The sequence below is a fragment of the Lutjanus erythropterus genome, chromosome 20 (assembly GCF_056507025.1).
Source record: "Lutjanus erythropterus isolate fLutEry1 chromosome 20, fLutEry1.hap2, whole genome shotgun sequence".
NCBI classification, from domain to species: domain Eukaryota; kingdom Metazoa; phylum Chordata; class Actinopteri; order Lutjaniformes; family Lutjanidae; genus Lutjanus; species Lutjanus erythropterus.
This window is the reverse complement of record NC_139336.1, coordinates 22342528-22369219: the sequence shown is the minus strand read 5'-3', so window position 1 is coordinate 22369219 and position 26692 is coordinate 22342528. Positions and strand designations below refer to the sequence as shown.

The window sequence follows — 26692 nt, the reverse complement described above, 5'->3', positions numbered from 1 at the left end:
TAAAGCTGATAAACATCAACATGAAATGTAACTAATACATTACTAATACTTACTAATTAGTAGTTATTTACTTCAATATTTACTTTTATTTGTAATTGAGTAATATTTTAGTATTGTAATAGTGCTTGTACTTGAATACAAGTTTCCTCTTTCCACCTCCACTTGCATCATTTGGATAATTGTTTTCACTGTCCTCTGAAACTTCTAATCTGACTAAAACTTTATGAAAATCATCTTGCTGGGAACTGAAATGTAACCACTTCAGGTTTTAATCAGCCCTTTTGATATCTGAAAAAGCCAGAAGCAGATTCAAAATCCTCAAGAACTCCCAAGACCGCATCAATATTGGCCAAGCACTTCCTGAAATATTGCTCAAATAAGTGATTATGTTAATTATGCTAATCATGCATATTGCCCAATACATGCAAGGTTAGCATCCAGCAGTTTCTAAATGCTGACGACCCATGCTGTACATTGAAGAAGTGATGCTCAGTTAATCATTAATATAACATGTACAACAGCAGAAGACAGGTGTACTGCTATGACTGGTCAGTTTTTTGGTCTGTCCTACAGACTTACCTGAGGAAGACATGAACATCATTAATAATAATGACATGAATAATAAAAATAACTTTTAGAAACTCAGACGTGTTCTTAGCCTCCCTGAGTTTTGCCTGTTATGACCGACTGCCTGTTTTTTGTACACCTGCTCACTGTTGAATAAGTTTGCCTCATCTCCCCTGCCAGCCCGGCGTTTGACCTCCGGTAAACTGTAACTCGTTGTCAGAGCCGGGCTTTTGAGTTCAAGCATTAGAGATGTTTAGTCTGACATTATAGATGCCTTTGAGGGAGAATCTTTGCGGAATACTGCGAACAATACACAGACGATGTATAATGTATAATGTGACCCTGGTGAAAACAACAGAGCTCACCTCTGGCGTCCTCTTCGTGAAGGAGGCTGCAGTATTTGGAGAGAAGGTGATAAAGCACAAACCTCCTGCTTGTCAAGGTTAATTCCCCACTTCCCAGATACTAGACAGAGCCGCACTCGATTAGAGGAGGTAAGCTCTCTACAATCAGAGCAAGAACTGTGTACCAAACTTTAGTCTATATTGGATAGATAGATAGATAGATAGATAGATAGATAGATAGATAGATAGATAGATAGATAGATAGATAGATAGATAGATAGACAGATAGATAGATAGATAGATAGATAGATAGATAGATAGATAGATAGACAGATAGACAGATAGATAGATAGATAGATAGATAGATAGAAATAAATAAAGGTGATAAAGAGAACCATATAAGGTTCTTTAGTTTGTCCCCCTAGGAATCCAGCATAAAGGCTTTTACTGGGAACCATCTGTGAAAGGTCTCACCCAAAACTTCCTGTGAGAGGTTCTAAAGGAAAAACCTTCTATGGTCCAGTGGTTCTACCATGAATGCGTTTAAATTCCAAGGGTCTTATTTATTTCTTACAAAAAAGGGTTCTTAATGGAACAACTGGTCTTACAAAGAATTCTTGACAACCGTTTCTTCAAAAAAAAACAAGGTTCTTCAGAAGCAAATGGTTCTGGGTAGAACCTCAGCCCTTCAGGAAGAACCCTATTGGAACCCTTATTTCCGAAAGTGTAAGGTCTTAGGGTTCTCAGTAGAACCTCCTGGATGGCTTCTAAATAAAACCCTTGGAATATAAAAGTGTTCACATTAGAACTCCCTGGGTGGGTTCTAGATGAAAAAAGGTGCTCTGGTTAGAACCTCCTAGGTGGATTCTAGATAAAACCCTTATACAAAGGGACAACAGATGTTTTATGGTATAACCCTTTATGTTCCTAGCAGTACCTTAGAAAACATCCTACCAGGAACCAAAAAGGGTTCTTCTTTGGGGGCAAGCCCATTTCTGAGAGTGTAGATAGACAGACATGAGCAAAATCATAACCCTTTAAATTGTATTTAACAAAGTAACAATTGCTGTGATGAAACCACAAGATAAGGTGAATTTTGTTTGATTAAAATAGAAATTTGTTCTATTTTATTCCACCGTGGAAGGTTGAAACTGGCTGCTTCCATAACCAAGTAGACAGCAGCTGTGGAGAATGTAATAACAGACGCAACACAGGGGTTGATTAGACATTGACGGTGTGAAACAGTGAAAGGCAAAAATAAAAAGACAAGCATTGATAGAATGACCAATGCGGCCCACCAGTGTCATTGGTTAGGTTGTCTTGAAAGCTGCGGAGCCAAATGATGAAAAAAGTTAAATTAAAGGCACATGATGAAAGACTTCTTGGGCCATCAAAAGGAGAAAAAAAAACATTTGTGACAACATGACTCCTGATTTATTGATTCCCCAGCTCAATTTTTTTCATCCAGGGTGCTTCGAAAGAGCAAAGCAATCTCTGAGTTTGTTGGCTGTTGTTATATTCCCTTGGCAAATGGACACTCAGCAAACACACACGCACACACAAACACGTCGGAGTACAACCCCATGCACAAACACATGGAGCTCCCAGTGGGGCGGAGTTTTTAATCCTCAAATACACTGCCATAAATCAAACCCCACTCCCTCCTGCCCCAGCTCGTCTCTCTCAATGAAAAGCTCAAGCCAGTGGCACATTAATAGCAATTCACAGGGCCAGTCATGCGAGGAGGGGAGCATCAACACAGCGTCCTTTATTTTGTAGTTCCTTATTACTTTCACTTGCTACACGGCCGCTGAATTTGTAACGACAGCGGATGTGCCCTACCTCCTGCATCACTCCCTCCACCTGGATGTCATTCATGTTATACCTTTCCCACAACCCTCTAATCTTGCAATCAGAATGTGTCGCCTCACTTAAAGGTATAGATTTGATGTAGGGTTGCATAAGGAGTATGAGCATGGGAGCTAAGCACATATGTACTACACTTAAAAACAGGTGCACCTGTCAGTTTAAGTGTATGCTTTATTTAGAGTGTTTTCACAGCTTTACTTTGCCATCAGACAGCCTTTTGCAATGGAAAATGCAGTTTTTCCTGAGATCAGTTCAAACCTGAGGCACATTAAAAAGCTCACACAGATTGGGGCACAGAGGTAGCTGTTGTTTGCGAGTGGTCAGTGACATCCAACTCACCAAATCTTAAAGAATGAACTGGTGAGTGAGGGACTTTACATTTGTAATGAAACATAGAGATGCATGGTACATTTGATCCATGCTACATAAAATGGAGGTTGCATGCATATTCAATTTGTCACCATTAGCACTGACAGCAAAACAAGATTAATTTTAAAAATAAAAGCCAATCTTCACTTTAACCTTCCTAACCAGAGTAGCAGTATGTACATTAAATGAAAGCTTGTCATCCATCCGTATACCCAGGTTCTTGTACAACTGAACCCTTTAAATTGATTTGCTGTCAGATGTGAAAATGCTTAAATCATCAGGCAACCGTGAGTGAGTTTTTTAGACCGTGACCTCCATTTTCTGAGCATTTAAAACCAATTTTGAACTCTGCAGAGTAGTTTGTAATGACTGAAATGCAGTCTGGGTCTTTTGCACAGCCTGTGCTGTAGAGAGAGCATGTGAGGAAATCATTGTATCATCAGCATATAAATATATTTTTGCTTGAGTGTTTTTACTCAAAATCATTCATAAAAATAAGAGTTGCTGGTCTACCGCTCTCTTGATCTGTCAATTTGTCTACAATGATAGACCAGCAACTCCAGTTTCTGTGAGGTAAAATTACCTGTACCTGTTGGCTTGAGCAGTTTCCAATTGGAAAAGTCTGTCTGACAACAAAGTTAAGCAGTAAAAATATTCTAAATATATTAAAAATAAATATTTTCTTGTGATCTCATGATGGTGAACTGGTGCTGCTGCCTTCAGGTGCTGCAGGAATTTCATGAACTGAAAGAGAAGCTTTGGATACAGTATAAAGCAGCTGTGGACAGCTGTAATGGGGATGCTTTATCATTTTTATTTATTGTGATATAATTTTACATACATAATAAAAATGCATGTGTTGTGTGCATAACTGCATACATATCTGCATGCATGACTGTGAAGTTAACTTAAGTGTCCTGGTTTTGTTGGTCTCCCTACTTAAACTTAATAACTTTAGTAAGATATCAGAGAAATGCCATAGTTGAAAAGAAAATTAAAATATCTTTTCTTTTACTGTCTTAGGAAAAGGTTATGTAGTACAAATATCACACACTTTCCTCAGATCATGTACAGTATTTAATATTAAAATAACCACTACAATAGCAAGAACATATCTCAGTTTCCTGGGTCAAGCCTTCTCATTTTCTGTACTGTATTAAACCTGTATTGTAAATTAAAAAATCCCTAGTAAATTGCATTAAAAGTTTATTGTAGAATTGCATGTTAAAACAACAAGAAGTCTGTTTCATCATTACTATTGTATATGATGCTACCTTCATTTAACACCACTGAAACATAACAATAATGTAAATATATAATTCCACCAGTGAAACAAATATGCAAACACCTCTCTAAATATAGTACTGTTATTCTGAGGCAATAACAGCCAAGCCAAGTTTTATATGTAAAGCACATTTCATTTGCAAAGGAGGTTCAAAGTGCTTTACATAATACATGAAAAACATAAAAGAAAGAAACAGCATAAACATCCAAATGCAGATTAAAAGGGTGAAACTAAGACATTAAGAAGAGAGACACAGGGGTAGGAGGGCAAGATGGTTCATGATAAATAATGAAGGTTAAATCAAAGGCAGTGCAGAACATCAAAGTTTAACCTGAAATTAAAAGTGGCCAACGTTGCCGTAACTCTACAATCGTCTGGAAGTTTGTCAGTAACTAAATGCTGCTTCTCCATGTTCAGTTTGCACTCTGGGAACTGTTAGCAGCCTCGTGGCCTGGGTGGCAGACAGGGTTCAGTGTGGTAAAAGACATTTTGGTCCTAAGCCATTGAGAGATTCATAGACAAGCAGCAGTACTTTAAACTCTATTCTCTGACACACTAGAAGCCAGTGAAGAGTCTTGGGAAACGTTGTGATGTGTTTAGTTTTCTTGTTTTTTTGTTAGAAGTCTGGCTGTGCACTTATGAATGAGATGAAGTTGTCTGAGAGTTTATTTGGGTTGAATCCTGAGAGACTATCACAATAATCTAACCTGCTGGAAATGAAAGCATTGACTTGTTTCAGCTCTTACTGACTGACTGTGATTTTTTTTTTTAACGCAGCCATATATTTAAGGAAAATAAAAAGTCAATTGGATTGCAAATTGGAATAATGTAAGCTAGATTTACAATAACCAGTAAGCTGCTTATCAACCAGAGTTAGCTGTAACACATTAACAACACACTGTACATGTTGTTGTTGAAAACCAGTTGACAAGCAACCAGATAAGTTGAAATACTTAACTTAAAGTAAAGAATAAATAGTAGACTTAATGATTAACAGTTTTGATAGTTAGCTAAAAGTAGCAAATAACTGTTTTGACATTGTTTGCTAAAAATGATATAGGTTAATATAGAGTTGAAGCAGCTAAAAGTAATGGGTAGTAGTCGAATAATTTAGCTATAATCATGATTAAACTGTTAAGCAACTGCTGAAAGTTAAGGAGAAGCAGTTTACATAGTTAGCTAAAAGTAATGAATAACATTAGCTGAGTTTAAAGTATTTCACATTGCAGTAGCTTAAACTGCTGAAATAGTTAGATAAAAGTACAGCTGAAACTGGTCACTACAAAGTAATGGATAAAGAGTTGAAATAGTTAATACTGATATCTACAAAGTAGGGATAAACTGTTAAAATAGTGTGCTAGCTAAAGTAGGCTAATCGGTGACAGCTGAAATAGTTAACACTATGCCGACAAAGACATGGATACACAGTTGAAATAGTTTATGTACATAACTACACTATAACTTCAAAATAATGGATAAAAAGTTTGCTAATGAATCACTAATGAATAACAATTAAGATAGTTAAAGCTATAGCTAAAGTAGACCGTTGAAATTGTTTGCTTGCTAAAAGCAGGCTAATGGAAAACTGAAACAGTCAGTTAAAAGCAATGGATAAATGGTTGGAAGTTGGTCATGAAAAATATTGTAACAATATTTTTCAGTTTTTATGTAGCCTAACTGATAGTGTTAGAGAACATCCACTTTATAATCCACTCATCATGAAGGCATAATTGAGCTCATTTGATAGGGCCATGGAGGTACATCAGACAAAAATAATTGCGGGCAAACAACTGTGTTTATGTTACTCATGTATTTTGCTCTTTTTAGGTGGAATGGCTGAAAAATGAAGAGCCGCTTGGCTCTGAAGGTGTCAGTGATACAAGAGGCGACCATAATCTCATCATATCTGAAGCCCGGCTCTCTGATTCCGGAAACTATACCTGCGTTGCCAGCAACATCGTGGCCAAGAGACGCAGTGCCACGGCCACTGTTGTAGTCTATGGTAAGATATCAAATTCCACATATGCTTTTTTTTCTTATTCTTTCAAAGAAAATGTGCCTAGTATTAGATTCTATCTTAGCCAAAAAGGCGTGACAGTAGAATTCTTTAGTTTTGTTATACCAATGATCAAAACAGTGTCAAGCAGCTTTCTTGTCTGCACATAATATCAATTTTCACTACAGACGCAGGCTGTCAAATTGGCCCCATAAGCAAATTCCCCAAAGTCATTAATGTAAAAGGCACTGCTCAACCGCAGCGTGTGGTCTCTTTCACACAAGAGTCTAATGAGCAGGTAATGGGCAAGTGATCCCTCATGTGTAAAGACAAGGAGACGCAGGCACAATATTTACAAGAACTCAATTATTAATAGTGGAAAGGCAGTGACGTGGGCTGTCACAACTCCAGAGCTTTTATTTGCCAGCACTAAACACCTTGTGTGGAATGCTTTTTAAAGCTGCAGGCCAGCAGACACTGTTTCCAGCATTTTTATAGCCCCATGGAGAGCTCTGCAGAGGCAAAGGAGAATAAGTGAAATTATAATGTCATACCAGTACCGCCTCTTTTCACACCAGAGGAACACCTTGTTAATTGGAGTGCTTCAGTGCTCATTTTCCTGACCTTTCATCCTGTTATTTTTATTTTTTTCAGGCAGGACATTTAGCGGCCGTAGGAATTCACCTAATTCTTTCTGACACCCTGTCACTGAGACCCATCAATCATTAATTTCCTTTAATGCCAATGAAGTCTCAGACAGGCTTACTACTCCCGATAGCCTCAAACAGATGTACTATAGTGGAACATAGTAATTCTTCCTGTGCTGTGATGGCAAATGAGCTGATTAGTCAATCATCCTGAATTATTTTAGGCAACAAATCAGAGGAGGAAATGTAGGAAGATGGAAAGGAAGGCACCATTGATCATTTTTGTAAAGACACCTCAGCTTATTCAGGATGAGACGTTCACTGTCACCTTTGAGTGAACCCATGTGCTGTCAGTCTGATGCTATTTCTCATGACAGAAAATATATTGTTAAGCATAGAATGCAGGCCTGTTAAATTCTTGTTGTATCTATTCATCACTTTTTCCTCATCCTTTTATCGCATGCAGTGAATGGAGGCTGGTCGTCATGGACAGACTGGTCTCCCTGTAATGTACGCTGTGGACGCGGTGTGCAGAAACGTTCTCGCACGTGCACAAATCCAGCTCCTCTCAACGGGGGAGCCTTCTGTGAGGGCATGTCGGTACAGAAGAGCACCTGCAACACACTGTGTCCAGGTAAACACAAAGACATGCGTCTCCGTGCTGTCAGTGTTTGTGCATATGCATAAACGCATTCCTCCCACATCACAGATTCTGTTTAAAATTGACTCCAGGGGTGGATACACGGAAATTCTGATTTGTGCGATATTTTGGGAGAAATTCTCACTTGCTTTCTTTTATGAGCGTTACACGAGGAAATTTATACCACTTTTTATATCTGTTCATTAAATATGAGGCCATTGCCAGCAGACAGTTCTCTTAACTTTGCATAAAGACTGTAAACAGTTTGTCTGGCTCTGTCCAAAGGTAGAAAATCAGCCTATTAACACTGAAGCTACACCAATTAACACATTATATCTCTTCTCTACATTTCACTGCGTCTGTGAATATTGCACTGAATCCTATTATACTCTTGTCTCTTGTATACTCTTTTGCACATCAGTATCCAGCAATCTTTGCTCATAGCTTATTCACACAATGTATGTGTGCCATAACTTAAAGGTATCAAGGTCATTTGTCATTATTTCACAACACAGGATTGCACAATGACATTAGAATAGTTACTGTCCACAAATAATTAATTAAATTCAAAATAGAGTAGGATAAAATGTAAAACAAAATTAAATAAAATAGCAACTCCCGTATTACAGTGACATTGCACATATTATACAGGTGTATACATTTATATATGTGTATATGTATGAAAATATCCATGAAAATATGAAATGTTGGTCCTTTTTATTTATTTCCTTGGTGCACATTGTTAATATTTTACTTTCTTTTATAATATTGCTAATTTTCATAGCTTCATTCTAGTGTAATTTAAGACATTTGACTATTAAATATATTGTTTGCTTGTGTAGAATGGAGGGGTTTAAAAATGGATATCACTGTGCAATCCTGTAATGACAATTCAACATCCAGAAGATCTAAAAGATTTAGGGGGGATCTATTAGCAGAAGGTGGCAGGAGTGGAAAATAATATTGAGTATAGAGTATTTTTCATTGAAAATAAGAATTGTTGTGTTTTTGTTACCTTAGAATGAACCATTTATTTTCAGAGAAGGTTTTGGTCCTCTGCCATGGAGGTCGCCATGTTGCACCGCCATGTTTCTACAGTAGCCCAGAAAGGACAAACCAAACACTGGCTCAAGAGAATGCCTTTCACATTCTTCATGAGTTTCACGACCACTGTAGGTTCTCCTACGTGCCTGGAAGGGGAGGGTGAGACAAGTGACATTCAGTTGTTTGCAATCTGCAGTCTCACTGCTAGATGCCACTTATCCTGCACAGATTCAACCAAAACGAGATATAACATGTTAATTAGTGAGCTTTGAAGATACTGGGAGGTGATTTTTTTTCACCACTGGACAGAGCCCGACCAGCTGTTTCCGTATGCTTCTATTCTTTATGCTAAGCTAGGCTAACCATCTGAGAGCTTGATATTTAATGACCAGCTTGTAGCAAGAAAGCAAATAAGTGTATTTTCCAAAATGTTGATCAATTCTTTTAAAAGTCATAGCTTATTTAATCTATGCGAAAAGGAAAATTTAATATGCCTGATCATGAAGTACTGCAACACTCAACCTCACACAAAAGCACATATTGTTGTTTTAACATTCCAGCCTTTGAACAGATTCAACAAACAAGATATAACAGATTTTTTTTTCCTTTGGACAGAGCCAGGCTGCCTTTTTCCCCTGCTTCTAGTCTTTATCCTAAGTTAACCATTTGCAAGTCAGAGCTTCATAATTAACCGACTAACTCTTGGCAAGAAAGTAAACAAGCGTATTTCCCATAACGTTGAACTATTCCTTCATAAACACTGCTCTTTTGCAGCCTGTTTTAGGAATTTTCAATGTCAGCGCGTCCTTGAATGCATCACCGTGGAGGTGTTTCTCTCTGCTCACAAAAGCCATAAAGCTGTAATTGATCATTCAGAAGAGTTTAATGTCTCTGTGAGTTGATTGTGATACCTGAAATTAACAGAGAACTGTTTGAGCCTGGAGGGTAGGAAGTCAAAAAGTTTGAGGTACACTTTATAACTTTATAGTACAAGCAGTAGTTACATTTCACTGTGAGTGAATTGAATGGCTCTACTGCTGACAGTGACAGTGGTTTGTAACTGAAATCTAAAGCAGTGGAGCTTAATTAAACAGCAAATGAGAAGAAAATTAATGGGAAATGGAGACAGGGGTGAACAAAAGAAAGGGCTAAAGAGCGAGGAAAACAAACAGAAGTTTAGGTTGTGAGAAAAAGAGCAGAGCAGCAGTTCCAGTTATCACAACTACTGTGTAATCTGCTCTGCCCAAGTGTTTTTTTTTTTCTAGACAAACCCAAATTTATGATTTTAACCACAGCAATAGAATAAAAGAAAATGCTCATCAGGTTTACGAAGAAAAAAATTATCAGGGGGAGGCAGTGCATTCCACCACACATTATCTCCGCTCTGCCAACTGCCTCCTTCTGAAGGATTCTTTCTACCGCATCTGAGTTTGAACATAAACGGGGTGCATTTGCGTTTAGATTAGCAGGAAGAAGGGAACTTTTAGAGCATTCGGAGGTGGAAAGGAGACTTGATGGAGTGTGGCATAAGCAGAGTGTCTTTGTGCTCCAAGTCAGCAAGATGGCAGACGGCATTTTGGCACCCTGAGGGGAAAAATGTTTTTGTATAGATAGTCGGGCAGCTTTTACCTTGAAATGCAAAGTCCCAGAGAAATATTAAATCAACTTAGTCTTGATATTTGTGTCTTTTATGAGAAAAGTATGCATCTTTGTCATGTAGGTTTAAAAATGAAATGTTTCTTTTATCCTCTGTATCTTCTTTATTCTTTTGCACTGTGCTTGTATGATTGTGTTTGTTCACACAAGCGTGAATGAAGCAATGACAGTGTGTATCCTCAATTCCCAAAAAGTTGTGTAAAATGTAAATTAAAACAGAATGCAATGTTTTAAAAGACATTTTCAACTTGTTTTCAATTGAATACAGTACAAGGACAATATATTTAATATTCAGACTGAATTGTTTTTTGAAAGAAATGTTGGGACAGGGGCAAGAGGAGACTGGGAAAGTTGTGAAATACTCAAAAGCACCTTTTTGGAGCAATAACAGGTTAACTGGTGACAGGTGATAGAAACATGACTGGGTATTATAGGGGCATCTGAAGAATTTATGTATTGCACCACCTACAATCAATAATATCATTAAAAGACTCAGAGAAATCTCTGCACTTAAGGTCCAAGGCTGAAAACCAACATTGAATACCTGCGACCTATGACCCCCCTCAGGCGGCACTGTATTAAAAACCTGCGTAATTGTGTAAAGGATACTATATGGGCTCTGGAACACTTTCGAAAACCATAGTCTGTAACCACATTTTGCGTTAAGACTCTACCATGCATGTAGGCTAAAGAGGTGAACAAACATCCAGATTGTTACCAGCGCTAACTTCAAAAGCCAGTATCTGTGATGGTATGGCGGCGTGTCAATGCTCATGGCATCATGGGTAGCTGTCACATCTGTGAAGACCCCGTCAATACTGAAAGGTGCATAAAGGTTTTGGGGTAAAATATGCTGCCATCTAGACAACATGTTTTTCAGAGACATCCCCGTTTATTTCTGCAAGACGATGCTAAGACACATTCTGCGCGTGTTACAACAGTGTGGCTTCATAGTAAAACAGTTCAGGTACTAGACTGACCTTCCTGCAGTCCAGACTTGTCTCCAATTGGAAATGTGTGGTGCATTATAAAGTGCAAAATACAACAGACAGGGACCTTGGACAGTCGAGCAAATTAAGTCGTATATCAATAAAGAATGGGAAGGAATTTCATTTTCAAAATTACAATAATTAGTGTCCTCGGTTCCCAAACACTGACTGAGTGTTAAAACAAAAGATGATGTGTCACAGTGGTAAACATGCTCCTGTCACAACTTTTTTTTTAATGTGTTGCAGTAAATATCTTGTACTGTACTGTTGTGCTTGTACTGTATTCAGTTGGTTGAAAATATTTAGCAAATCATTGCATTCTGTTTTTGTTAACATTTTACACAGTGCCCCTTTTTTTGGAACTGGGGTTGTTCTCCAACCATGTATTATGCACATCAACCCTTCGTATGAACATTCTTGTGTTTGTAGTAAACATTTGTGTTTTGTATCTGATTTCCTCAGTGGATGGCGGCTGGGGAGAGTGGAGCGAGTGGTCGGTGTGTAGCTCAGACTGTGAGAGGCAGCGCAGCAGAGAGTGCACAGCTCCGGAGCCCAAACATGGTGGACGGCTGTGTGACGGTGTGGCGCTCGCTACAGACAACTGCACCGGCGGCCTCTGCACACAGAGTGGGTAACAGCAGCATCTCTCTCCACCGGTTAACAATGAGGGGGGAAAAAAAGACAGTTTAGCATCGTTACTGTCAGTCCCATTGTGTTCAGGGACTGTGTCATTATAGATTTACTGTTCGTAATTTTTGGCAGTGTGGGCTAGATGATGATCGTCATTATAATCATGCTCATTACCAGCACCATCATTCATCTTCATTATTCATCCACTCCACTCTGTGCACGTAACACACAGTGTGCACAGGCATGGATGCATACACAAGTAGGTAATCAAGTAAACTAAGACTGGTCACATTCAAAAAGGTTAAATAGAAATTCTCAAATTCTGATGTTTCTCTGTCTTTGCAGATCGAAAGCTTCTACATGATGCAAAGCCACAGGGTGAGTTTCTCCTCAGTTTCTATTACTTAATATTGTGTTAGTTTAAAGATACTGTGTCACTGTTTATAACCATGGCCTGGAAGAATATTTGATTCTGACTGATTAAAAGTGTGCAATTATTTCATTGTTACAACGACCAGACAATACTCAATATTGAGTGGCTGGTTGATATTTTTTGTTTTCATATAGCTTCACTGTTTCCACTCTAAAGTCTGACAAGTTGATGTTGCATTGAAAAAGTCTAGTCTAGTCTTAAGTTATGTTGACAGTATACCACTTTGAATGAAGTACTGTCATGCTGCAAATGCAAACAGCATTTCCTTTAATGTCTCAAGTCATAACATAAATGCAATATCAAACTAATTGCAATTTGATATTTCTCCAAAATCGTTCAGCCTTCGTGGCATCCTCACCATTATAAATTACTTTTACTTGGGCTTCTTGTTTCAGTTGTTTTGAGGCTACAGTTCAACTATATGTTGGAGATATGAAGTAAAACTAAGTCCGTGTTTGTTTAGCCAGGATAGTGTCAACACATTGTTTTTATTGGGGACAATCAGCCGCAGCCATTCAGCTGATTCAGCATGGTGAACTGGCAGTAAGTGACAGAAATATCTAATTGAACTGTTTCAGTCTAGGAAGTTTACCCTAAAATAGTATGTTGCCCTAAAATAGAAAAAAAACACTTGCACAATGCCATGGCCATGGTATAAAAATGGATAAATCCCTCTGATATGGGAAACACACTCTGCATGACTCACTGTGAAATACCTCAAACTTATAATTTCACATACAGATGTTCTGACAGACAGGTAATAAACAAAATGTATAAATAAGTGAAAAATAATAAGTATAAATAACTTAGCTTTGTTTTGTTCGCCCATTTCAGTGTGTACTTTCTAGGAGGAGGAGGAGGAAGACAAGAAAAAAAAAGTATATTACCATTCTCGCTCTTAATAATAACATAATAAAATAAATTCAAATGGCCTTTTTCCCCTTCTATGATCCCTGTCATTTGATCTTAATTGAAACAACTGTATCTGTAGATTTTCATGTAAAGCTCTATTTCAAGATTGTGACGGTTCATGAGTGTTTTCTAAACCCTTGACATCCATTTTCATTCTTGTACAAAAACAACACTGTATGTTGGATCATGCCAAGTGTTGATCAACTGTATTATGAATTATGTTAATGACAGTTATGGATGATGATCAGTTCTACCAACTGTTCACAACTTCACCATGATTACCTCAGTTTTATTTCTTTGAATACATCAGGTGCAGCATTTCAAGCCAAACAGCCAGTGGTGTTCTACTGTATATCCACTGCTCTATGCATTATTGCTCCCTTGAGTAACTGGTCATTTATGTATTTATTACTGTTGTGTACTTTGCACACTGAAAAAAATAATTTGACACCTCCTAAGCCACAGGCACATGTTCTCCTTACTTGTCCTTTAACAGTTGCGTCTATTTGTTTGTCAGAAATGGGAAAAAGAATGCAGCCAGGCTGCCAAAACTTCCCAAGCCCTCAATTAACCTGCTACTGTAGCTGTTAATGCCGCTTTGCATATTTTGTCAATTTCTCCTCATTTGAGCTTCAGGCTACTTAGAGGATTTCTCGGCATGTCCTGTTTCAGTGCAGATCTCATTATCTTTTAAGAATAAGCCAGCAGCCCCTTTATTTCCCACTCATTCTTTCCCTTTGTGGAGTTGGACGCTGCAGTACTGGTGGGACCAGATAGAGCATAATCATTGCCGATGAGCTAATTTAATGAATTGGTTTTGTCACATTATCCCAGTGGAACGCGGAGTGCCTCCAACACCAGAGCCAAGCAGTGTTTGAAATGACAGTCAGGTGCTGGGTTGATTATAATCGCCTTCCTTCCGAGGTTCCTCATTAGTAGCTTTAACACTCCAGGATGGAACAATGAAGCTGTGCATCAGGAGGCAGGGCAGACAAGGAATAGAAAACAAAAAAGGCGCTAAAGTAGTTTGTAACCAAGGTAGACTTGTCTCCAATAAAAGACTTTCATAACTTTAACTCAGCTGATGTTCCTCAGCAACACTTTTTTTTCAGTTTATTCTGGGAGAAAATGTCTCCTAGCCTCCTAATTAAGCGCGGTACACTTAGAAAGCGAAAAATAAAAAAAAATTGCTCAAAAATATGCTTCTCTCTCTTGCTCACTCTTACTTTCCAAGGTGTAGAGAACAGCAGCGATGTGGCCTTGTATTCAGGCCTTGCTGCGGGGGTGGTGACGGTGGTGCTTCTGATCATCGCTGTCACTCTTTACCGAAGGAGCCAGAGCGAGTACGGTGTTGATGTCATCGACTCGTCCGCCCTCACTGGGGGCTTCCAGTCCTTCAGCTTCAAGACTTCCCGTCAAGGTGAGCCGGTGACTGCATGTCCTACAAATCTGATTTCCACACAAAATAGTGCCATAAATCCTACACGTCTCCGTGAAAACACTGGATCCAAACAGGGAAGAAACAAAATGGAGAAAATATTTTGTTAATGTTACTTGATGTGGTTGAAAACACGGACGGTAGATGCATTGTGTGTTAAACTCTAAAACCTATCACAGTAGTGAAGCTTCATATTGGTCGATATCGATAATTATTGATCATGTAAGTTGTGACTGAAGACATGTTGTGTACTCCAAGGGGTGGAAGCATTAGTACCTCACACAACCCCACTACAAATAATCCAAATGATCCCTTTAGGGAAAAGAATCAAGAAAAGTTATGTTAGATAATGATACGATAATTAATGGAAGCTTTGGTTTTCTAAAATCTGATACACACCATTTATGATGCTTCCTGAAATCATTTCCCTCTAATAATCTGATGGAGTTCAGTACATATCCTGAGGAGAACCTCCTCAGAATATGCTGAATATCTTACCAGTGTGGGGTGCAGAAAAGTACACCGAGTTCTGTGGGTAATTTGCTGAGCCTGATGCCATGTTGGATGATTTATTTAATTAATTAAGATATGCACACTGTTTGATTCTTGCTTAATTACACTCAGCACACCCCATAAATTAAAGAGTGGGGTAGAAACACACCTATCATTCCTGCTGCCGTATGATAGCTTCAGGTACTTAATCAACTAAAACAGAAGAACCTCATACATACAGTATGTAGACCCAACAGTTGTGGATGCTGTTTTGGTTTAATCCAGTGCAGAGTCTGCCTTCATCTCTTTTCAGTTTGTGTGTTGCATTTAAACTCATGCTAAATCTTTAAAAAAGGAATCTGTTTTAAATCGATATTAGAAATCGAAGAGGCAAAAATCAACATGCATGAAAGGAGTTTATGTGATACTGAAGAGCCTCTTCTCCGTCTAAAATACAAATAAATGGTCTTTGCACTTGACTTTGCAAGAAGAGGAGGTTATGAAGCAGTTAAAAACAAGTACTGAAATTGCTCTTTGCCATAAATTTACATAAATACAACCTCAGCTGCGCTGCTACACCCACCTTGGCTCAACAAGTTTCCACTTAGAACTATCACAAAAAATAATCTTTGCCCATGGGAAAATGTTGAAAACATTTGAAAAAAAAAAATCAAAACAAATAAAACATTGCTATTTGTAATAGATAAGGGTACTTTGTTAAATCTGAGACCTTTAACACAAAAAATCATTGAGTTATAGGTGCTGAGACAAAAAGTGTTATTACGTCCCTGGTCTCCTCTACTTTATTTTTAATTAGGTCTAACTAATTGATTTTATTATTATATTTTAATGTCAGGAAATTGGAAATCAGGACCGCTTGTGAAGTTTTATTGGCAGAGACGACGATAGTTGCTTAGCAACCAAGATGCATCTCCAAGCAAAAAGTAACAATATAACAGTGGGGATTTATGTGTGGTCAATAAGACCACCTATGGCTGAAATAGGAGAAAATTTCTTTGCCTTTTGTGTAATTTATATATATATAAAAACCTTTTAAATGAAAATATAAACACTTTTAGGAAAAGTCAGGTATCAGCAGTATTGTATTTTTTCATTTAAACAAAGTTATTGCACATATAGAAAAAAATGGTCATTTGGTCACCATTTTGAAAATGGTCAAAATTACTGCCTTGGCTGTTTTAGCATTAATGTAGAAGCTCAACCAGAAACTGTATGTTTATAACAAGATCAGACCATATCTCACTTTCAGCAATATCCTACTGTCTCCCAGTTTGGTCCCTCACCACAAAGGAAATTACCCAACCAACAGCAAGACTATACAATAGAGCTTTATAACATCCACAGAAACTGTCCCCCTTGCTCTCACCACTGCCCTGCACTTTCACATTCGAACGCCATGACTTTTCTCATTACTCAAATAATCAAGCTAATAAATTTTATTATCAGATCCAAAACAATAACACGTCTCCAGCACTCGCTGCTCGAGTGACACAACACAAAACAGGACGCGTCACTACATCAGTCTCCCATGCACTTATCCCAGGACCGGCTTATAAAAACAACTATGGTCATCATTTTTTCACATGTATGCCAAACTCTGGAATGAGATCCCATATCATATTAGAACAATAGCCTCTGTTAGACGTTTCAAACAGGCGTATGAACGCCATCTGATGGAATGGCACACTTGCAACCACCAATTTAACCCGAAATATCTGCCCGCTTCATTTAAGTCCTCGCCTCTCTGAATGTCCGTGTTGCTGTTTATGCTGTTTTATGTGCTGCAGAACAGGAACCTGTTGTAAACCAGTTTTAAAAGAGTCAGACCCAATTTAATTGTAACTGGTTTTATCATCTCTAATGTTACTTCAAAATTTTTCCTGTTTAATAAAATTAACAGCACTATGCATGGTTCGTTTGCATGAATATTAAAATGATAAATTGCCATTGGCCAACACAGACAGACAAACACAATCTATCTTCTGTTTTGCATTTCAGTAGGCCTTTATGATAAGATAAGATAAACCTTTATTGATCCCCTGAGGGAAAATCAGGTGTCATGGCAGCAACAGTAATAAGAAGGAACACAGTTAAGAAACAATCAAAGAGTAGAAGTACAAGAATAATACAATAAGTATAAGTATGAAGAAGACAGTGATAGTGATTGCAATGAGCCCCACAATAACTGACTGAAGTCTTGTGAGTCAAATTTAAAAAGTAAAAGTAAAATTTAGCTTAAAGAAATGTAGCTTTATGACTGCAAGTAAAAGTCATACTATTTTTTTTACTTTGATGACTCAAAATACACTAAAATCCTCCAGAAAATCAAACTGAGTAATGCAGTTTTGCCTGGTAATACAGTGAGATGACATTATTCACAATATTCGCACAAATGAAGAAAAGAGGCCAGACACAGGTTTAATTTTTCAGCTTGGATGAAGAAAAATATAAAAAAAAAAAACACATACACACACACTCACTCAGAGGAGGCTGAATACATTAAGACTTAAGAACACCACTCAATGCAAGATGTGGTTTTGCTTCTTTTCCACATTATTTTCATTCACTTAATGTAAATGTCCTCAGATATTAATGTCGTTTTATGTAATATAAACTGCAGAACATGTAAACATGCAAGCAAGCCATGCCATGTTGTATTTATATGTATTTGTGTGTGTATATATTAATTATGCATACATTTCTTTGTATTGTGATATCACAACATCAATTATTAAAATGCTTTAGGGGACAAAATGGCTGTATTTAATTTTTCAGTTTGTTCACTTGAGCCTTCTGGAGATGCTCGCTGTCTGTGCTGTGGTGCACTAAATGTCCAATAACATACAGTATAAAGCTTAATCTATAAAGCACACTATGCATTTATTGCTTTATTGCAAACATCAGAATGCCCCAAGCAATAAACGTTCACTGAAAACTTGTGGTAACAAGCACATTTCGTATTGTAAACAAATTTACAATTTAACTCTTATCTATTATTACTTAGATTTTGTTTAGTGCCATAATTTAAGCAAAATGTTGAAGAAAAACCTCATCGGGGTAAGGAGTTTGTGGCATTATCGGCTGTTTTGGTTTTATCTTACAAACTAAATTAATTATTCATGATCTCAAAATTAAAAATTTGATTTATTAGTGTTTTTGTTGTTTTTTCACACGACTCCCGGATGGAGCATTTGTAGTCCCGTGTCTCCAAACAGAGAAACTTCAGAGCTCAGGAGTGTGGTGTGTTTTGCCCCTCAGATTGAGGCATATTTTTACAAGGCGGGCATTATGGGTTGCCACAGCAACTGCTCTCAGCGGGGTATAATAAAGTTCATTTTGATAACGCAGCAGGAGGCAGGGACAGCTTTAATCTTGGTCCCTGTTCCCCTTGATAGGGAGGCTAAAACAGCCAAACCTCCATAAAATCCAACATGTCTTCCCCTCCATGGGCTATACGTTGCAGCCTGCTGTAGGATGCCCTGCTGCAGTAGTTACACAGTAATCATTTCATGTCACTCGTGTTGGCGGTCACGTCCTTGATCATGAGTTACGGTGACAACAGCTCACCTAATTCCCAACAAAATTAATTGGCAATATACTGTTTCTGCTCATTAAGAGAATCCACAGTTTATTTTGTGTCTTCTGTCATTTCATGCTTGCTGAAACAAAGTCAATGAATCATTAATCACAAAATAATTTCAACTTACAGGAACTGATTTATCTTATATACAGTAACTTTCTCTGGTCTGTTTCTTGATTGAGCCACAAGGTTCTGTGAGTCCTTGTTTTAATACATACACAAGACTACAGCATGGGACTAATTTAGTGCATCACTGGCTATAACTACAGTTACACTGTTTACTTCCTGTCAATGCTATAGTTAGGTTACCTTATTGCTGTTACATCCTTAAGTTAGTTAGTCACATCAGTGTTTTCAATAACCGTTAGCAACATTAACTGGCACGCTAGCATCACCATTTTCATTCAAACCGAAATGCAATAAAAATTCACTAAAAACGTCTTTACAATAGTCGGATGAAATGATATGCTTCAATTTGATGTCATAGTGGTTTATAATTCTGTATCAGTTTTCTACTTGCACAATGCAGTGTGACGTGTATCTGTTTAACGAGCTACAAGTCTTTTAACCTCCTACCAACGCTATAGAAACATGACCTTCGCCTACAAAGTTAGTGATTTTTCATCCTTAAATTAGATGCTTCATTTTTCACAGTTAGCATGGTAGATATTGTTTTAACCGTTAGCAATGTTAGCTGGCTAACTAGCATTTTCATCGTCATTCAAACTTGACAGAAACAAAATAATACCAAAAACATCTTGGCCCATCTTTGGTTCAAAATGCTCAAAAACTCTACATATTCTACAAAACCAAGGGTAAATACTATCACCAATAGGTACCAAGTTAACTCTGAAAAGTAACTGAAGTACCAAACTCAAAACAAACAAAATCATGTTTGGAGGGGAAGGTGACGTTGCTACAGCTTTGACAGGAAGTAAACAGACATTCAGCTTGTAAAGCAGACATATGTCACACTACATTGTGCAAGTAGAGAATTTACACCCCTATAATATCGTCTTAATGAATATTTATACCCCAGCTGCTGTTATTTGCCATTGGTCGCTTATAATTGAGACGTTGGCACTGTAAGGTGTATGCCATTCTTGTTTCCATGGTGATGACATTACAGTCACAGATAGATCAAAATACCTATTTGTTGTGATGTACCCTTTTGGTTTTTATTATCTAGTTTAAGATGTCACTCTCCAGAAATGTAATTGTCGCTTAAAGGTGTCTATTTGTTGACAGTAATTTACTTTGTGTGTTTTTCCAGCAAACCCCCTGCTTATTAATTCATCCATGCAACCTGATCTGACAGTGTCGCGGACCTACACCAGCCCCATGTGTTTTCAGGACTCCATTGACAAGGAGCTGATGGCAGAGCGCTCGCTCCTTGACCCGCTGCCTGATCTCAAGGCCAAAGGTCAGAAAATAGAACTGTTTTGAAAGCCCTCGTCTGTGGACTGGAGGCAATAATTACCTCAGCCAAGGATGTTATGTTTTGGGTTCAGTTTGTTTGTTGGTCAGCGGGTTTTAGGGAGAGACCACCGCTCCAATTTTTCGGAGACCTAGTGGAAGGGTGTAGCACGGGCCAAGGAGGAACCCAATAAAGTTTGGGGTGGATCCAGATCACAGAGGAGATGTACAGATTATTTTTCACTTTCATTAACATAGAGTTCTGCCATTAGTATAGAGAGCCGTTACTGTACCCGTTCTTCTTCTTCTTCTTCTTAAGGCAGTCAATCTTAAAGAATTCTGTCATATAAAGAAAAAAAAATGGTCAACACCATAGAGAGCCTTGTGTATTGACCATCCACAAAGCCTTGTCCCCTTTTGTTAAGTTGTTACACCTGTCAGGCTTTCCAGTCTTGCACAGCACATTTTCAGTTTCCAGTGTAATACTGTAAAAGATCTCTTAGTGAGTTATAATGCACTTGCAATTCACTAGATCTCTCTTTCTTTTAAAAGTCTGAATGCCTTCGTTTCTCCAGTGGGCTGCTCTTATTGTTGATTGTAGATGGATTTTTAGAGGTGCAACCTTGTGAGCTTATGAAAAGCATTTATGGTTAATTGTATCTCGACAACATGCCAGATTGTCCACAGCACTATTAAAAAGAGGAATGAATGTTGCTGTTAAGTGCTCAGTGATACATGAAAATGCACCTTCTTTTATGTAATTTATCTCCACAGTCTGGACAACACTGCCAAACAACATGCACATATGATCTGACACTGATGGAAACATTATTCGCTGTCTTGGGGGTTATCCGGTCATTTCCTGTTCTGTTTTGTAGTCCTGGTCCTCCCCCATGTGTCTTTGCTTTACTTCCTGTCTTTGTCCTTGTCCGGCCCTTTTTGATTACCATTAGTTCCACCTGTGTCTGATTAGTTCTTTGTCTGTTTAGTCCTTGCATTTCTCTGTTTCTGTGTCAGTTTGCCATTTGGTGTTTCAGACCTTTGTTTCATTTTGCATTTGGGTTTTTTGACTTTTGTGTTCCTCATTTTCCCTTTGCTGGATTTGTTTGTTTTGGACTCTAGTTTTGACCCGCCCACCTTACAGCTAAGCTTTTGTATATTCTGTTTCTTTATTAAGCTGCATTTTGAACAGGCTCTGCTTCGTCCCATCTGCCTTTGGGTCCTCCATCTTGTTCACTGTGACACATTTTGACAATTTACATTCAGCCCCAAACTAAACACTGCGTCTAAGCATGACTATGGTTATTATTGGGCCTTTAAAAGGATGAACCAGGTTGTTAGATTATGTGATATTTAAAAATGATTGAGAGGTGTCATCTAAAGTGTCATCAGTGGAAATTAAAGTTACCAACAATAATTAACTTAGAGGTTCAGAAGATTCTATTAAAAACTCTGGATTCCTTTTTGGTGGATGATCTACATGAAGGCCAAGTGTTGAAAAATCTGTTTATTTTAAACATTAGAGCTTCAAAACTGGATAGATGACCCACATCAATAGACCTGTTCATAAGTCTATCTACGGCTGATAAACACACAGTTTAATCTATTCCTCACACTTCTGCCCTTATGTTTTGAGGTGTGGGAAAGTATAAATAAAAAAACATCTTTAAATTCAGAGTATAACTCTTACTACAACCCTCTGAACACTGTTTCGGCTTGTAGAGAAATCCAAATCTTGACAGACTTGCCAAGTGCCAAGGTACAGTTGCTGAGCTATGATTGGACACCCGCTGTTTGGGGGAGGGTTTTTTTTTTTTTTCTGCAAAACATCAGTTGAAGAATGATTGGTTATACAAACACCATACTGTGTTTAATTTTTAGAGTCATCTTTAAAAGTGTTCGACATGTTTGTCTACATTTCTGCTGGAGTCGGAGTTTACAGTGATGCCACATTCCTGTCTTTTCTCTCAGTCGAGTGCCGCTGATCTGAGTTTGTGTAACTGCAGCAAAGTCCTTTCATTGCATTTCTAGGGGTGGCAGAGAGGGCAGAGTACCATGTCATGTCCCACCCTCAGACATTTCCAAGAGGCCTGGCTCCAGACTACAGAGGGGTCGCGGTGGGGACGACGCTGGGCAGAAGAGGCAAAAACCTCTTCACTCCACAAGTCTCCTTGACTCTCAGCAGGCCCCTCCACAAAGCAACTGCAGTGTTCGGTCATGCTGGAGGGAGGCTGGTGGTACCGAACACAGGTGAAATTTCATTTTGATATATTCCTGTGTGTATACTGAATTTCCTTTAACTTAAAAATATAAATCACAGAAAAGTTGGGATCTGTAACTTTGAAACAACAGCATAGTTTTGCATTTTGAAGTTGCTTGACCTTGTCAGTTGGTCGATCGATGACATTTCCACATTTTCTCTGCAGACCAAGTAACATAAACATGAATATTTTATTTACTGAAGTGATGCAGTTAGACAGCATTGGCATTTTTAACCAACCGATGTTTCCTGATAAAAAACTCAAACAACATTTCTCAATGTATGGAAACTTTTCTAAATACAATATTTATTTGGTGTGGGATTGTATGAGGTACTTATCTATAGTCAGTATAATTACCTACAGCAGATGCCAGTCAACACGCCTCCAGTTAGGCCGGAGATATACTTGCTTTTACGGTAATTATGCAATCACATACACATCCTGCCTGTGTCGTGTATCCTGCCTCCATTTGGAGCAATGGTTGAGTATGTCCTCAGACGTTACCGCTGTGCAGATGCGAACGCAAACACGTGGTTAAACAGCAAGTATAGCTCCGGCCTTAAGAGAAGCAGAGAGGATCGGCTGCACTGAAACTAAACAATGAGCTGTTATGGACAGGGTCGGCAATAAAGAGTGTTTTAGCCCTTTAAAAAAAAAAATCCGCCTGAAAAAAGTCTATATCAGTTCAAGTGTATATTTAGTATAGTTTAATTTCTTTCCCTTGCTGTCAGACAGCTCTTAGTGATGGGAAACCACCAAATATTGCTGTCTTTACATTGACCAATTTCTATAGGTGAAAAATCAGTAGTTTTACCTTGCAGAACACGGGAGTTGATGGTCTACCGCTGTCTTGATAAGTTAGCTCATTTGCGTCATTCTGTGAGTTTGGTGAATCCAAACTATCCTTTTAAAACACCAAAGTCACACAATAATACAAATTAAAACAGCAAATCCTGCGTTCTGCGAGGTAAAATGATTAATATCACCTATGAATTTTGGTTGGTTTTGAGAAAGCGATACTTTGTTTGTATAACTGCAGAAGAAGTCGCCTAAAGTGTAAAAATGTTCTAAATATAGTGTACACTTGGTGGTTTTTCGGTGGCTGAAATGTTTTGCTGCTCACCCTGTGCACAGCAGTTTATTGGTTATCTTCCTATTTCAGGTACTTATCCGAACTTGAGGTGTGTTGACCGCCGTCTATTATAGGTAATACACTTGACTATGGAAAGTTACTTCATACAACCCCACTTCAAATAATCTGAACTATCCCTTTAAAGATCTTTGCATACACTATGAAGGAAATTTTAAGTGTTTGTAATGTAAACCTATGATGCTCCGTCTACCACATTATTCAGGCAGCTCTTTCCCATGGCCTACATTCATCATCCTGTCCCTCGAGGGGCTTTATCTTCTGCAGTGTAGATTGGCAGTAATTGTTTATCATACAGCACAATATTGTGTGTGTGTGTATGTGCATCTCTGTCTAAGAACAACACAGTCTGTTTGTGTGTTTGTGACAAAGCGACTGCTGGCAGCATTGATTCACAAGGCCTTCGGGACTCGCTTCCGTCACCTTTTTCTGGGGCCGTCACCTCTCTGGCTGTCACCTTTAGTAAAGAGACCTGACAGCCGGGCAGGTGCGCGTACGTGTGTGTCGTGTGTGCTGATCAGCTTTTGCATACTCCTTCTCCGCAGGTATCAGTCTGTTGGTGCCTCATGGGGGGATCGCAGAAGACACTACCTGGGAAATGTACATGATCATCAACCAGGAGGACAGCAGGTGAGGGACTCTCGCTGAGGCGGCGCAGTCTGCTTCTCAGGCTGCTCTCTTTTAATCTTTCAATCGCAGTCACACAGCATCTCTCATGTCTCATGCCGCCACTTCATCTCCTCCTCTCTCTCTGCCGTACATGCGCCACAAACATGCAAAGATACACACAGATCCCCTCGCACAGAAAGTCACATGTACTGTACACATTCGCGCATACAGTACAGATGCCGGCATATTCCCACCCAGCATGGGATCCTTGCTCATCTTGCCGACACTGCAGGGGAGGACATATGTGTCACAAATGCTTTGGCAGCTGTAGACAGATTGCATTACTGCCTTAAGCAACTGTCTCAACAGAGAAAGACACTCCACGATCCTGCTAGCCTGTTTTGTGTTTGTAGACATAACTGTGACAATATCTCTTTCCATCGTGACTGGTTCGGAGTAGGGAAAATTGTGCAGTCATGATGATATTGATTTGGTTTTTAGTTCAGCCGAACGTGATATGCCGCAAAGTTTAGACGACTATTGCCTGCCAGCAGGAGTCTATTTCTGTGACTTTGCCGTTTGAGATTTTCACAAAGCTATTACTTGAGGAGAAAACGGCATGATAGATAAGAGCCGTTTGAAAAAGGAGTCTAATACCTTTGACTTCTTGGTAACAGAGCCTCAAAAGCTATCTGACAAGCAGAAGTCAGTTTTTGGACATGTTCTTGATTTATAGCAGACAGTATCAACGTGTCAGCAGGTCTGTGTGAAACCCTGCTAGCGAGATATCACCTCAACAGCACGGCGAACCGCCTGCGCTTCTCATTGAAATTCGATTTCTACATCCGAGAGGGAGAATCAGAGCTGAAATTTAGGGCCACAGCTGAAATTCAGCTGTCATCTCACCCCACCTGCCCCCACCCGTAAAGGTCCTAGGTTACTGTTAGCCAGGGGATTTTAAATTCCTTCAGTTAAATTCCTGGATATCTATGTGATCATGATTATGTTATTTGATCCCGTAGACACCAAACAATTGAGCCAAAATACCCTAGTATTGCATTTTCACCAACTTCACCAAATACATTAAAATATCTGTCCAAAGGCATTTATTACTTTTTAATGCTGGGAAAATGAAAAAAAAAAAAAGTACTAATCACCCACATTTAGACTTTTATGGGATCTCCTTTTGATAACTGATGTAAAAACTGATATTATATTTTTTTCATTTCCATTCACCAGGCCTCTCTGAAACTGTTTGGAGCTCCCTTGGGGAGGCTTGCTTAAAAACCTCAGCGGTTAACTCTTCGCTCTTATTTTCAAATTGCCAGCCAGCGGCAGATAACAGATTCACCAGTCTTTCAAGACTCCCGGAATATTGTTGTATGTAACAATGAATATGAATATATCACTTCGGTTTTTATATCCAGTTTTCATCCTAGCGTCTTTCATTTGTTTATTTATCAACACTTAAATGTTGGCTGCTGCATCTTTTGCTGTACCTTTTCACAAGATGCTTAAAGGCCCAAACGTATTGAAAGCAATAAATGAAGCGCCTCATTTCACCCGGGTCAACTGATGCTCCTATAGTGCACTGGAGACACCAGAACTGAAAAGACAATGTCAATGTCAGTGTATAATGCCTAAAACAGCACCTGATATTCAAGTGTTTTGCATGAGGAAGCCAGGATAACTTCGTTATTAACAACTTGCAACCGTTTAAAAACGTCTTACACTACAACAGACACCAGAGTTGGTGCATCAAGGCAGTTTGTTGTGCCACAAAGTGTACTTCAAAACATGAGCATAAGATGTTTTCAGTGCCCCCTATTGTACAGCAGTGAAAACACAGACTGCTGGAATATCCCATCAATGGTGGGGAAGCATTGTGTCATAAATGATGGAAAGTCTTGTCAGTGCTGGGGTTAGTGTTAAAGATACAGAAAGGTCACTTCTAGGATGTGTCTCAGAGCTCAGTCAGTGGGCTGGTTATACCCTCCCCTGCCTAAAGTCTCCCCAATTCAGCCGAGCTGCTGCCCTCCAGGCTCCTGCTTTGCTCTGATAAGCCTGATGCTGTTTACTTCTCTGGCTGTCGTTTAAGAAGCTGCAGGAGCCGTGCACCACTGAGCTGTCAGTCAAAGCCTATCTTCTGACAGCCGCAGAGTCCACGGGAGAAATTGGATCCTTTCTTCCCATTCAGGCCTCGGCCATCTACATAAGACGACGCTTTCCTCCGCAAAGAATGGGAATCGATCAGCTCTGGCTCGGTTTCAGGTGTTCGCGAGAGCTTTCCGTTCATCCTCTGGGCTTTGTGAGGTTGTTTTGTGTGTGATCTTCTCCGGCTCAG

The 26692-nt window shown here is 38.8% G+C and overlaps 1 protein-coding gene across 1 annotated transcript in view; it reads left to right on the top strand.

Annotated features, from left to right (window-relative positions):
* Positions 1-26692, top strand: part of LOC146308507 (netrin receptor UNC5D-like) — a 254613-nt gene that overhangs the window by 199725 nt on the left and 28196 nt on the right. Inside the window, exons 5-12 of the mRNA XM_084745856.1 lie at positions 6262-6436; positions 7544-7711; positions 11869-12033; positions 12382-12414; positions 14616-14801; positions 20186-20335; positions 22360-22578; positions 24285-24369. Coding sequence (XP_084601982.1) covers positions 6262-6436; positions 7544-7711; positions 11869-12033; positions 12382-12414; positions 14616-14801; positions 20186-20335; positions 22360-22578; positions 24285-24369 — 1181 coding nt within the window. The remainder of the gene's footprint in view (positions 1-6261; positions 6437-7543; positions 7712-11868; positions 12034-12381; positions 12415-14615; positions 14802-20185; positions 20336-22359; positions 22579-24284; positions 24370-26692) is intronic.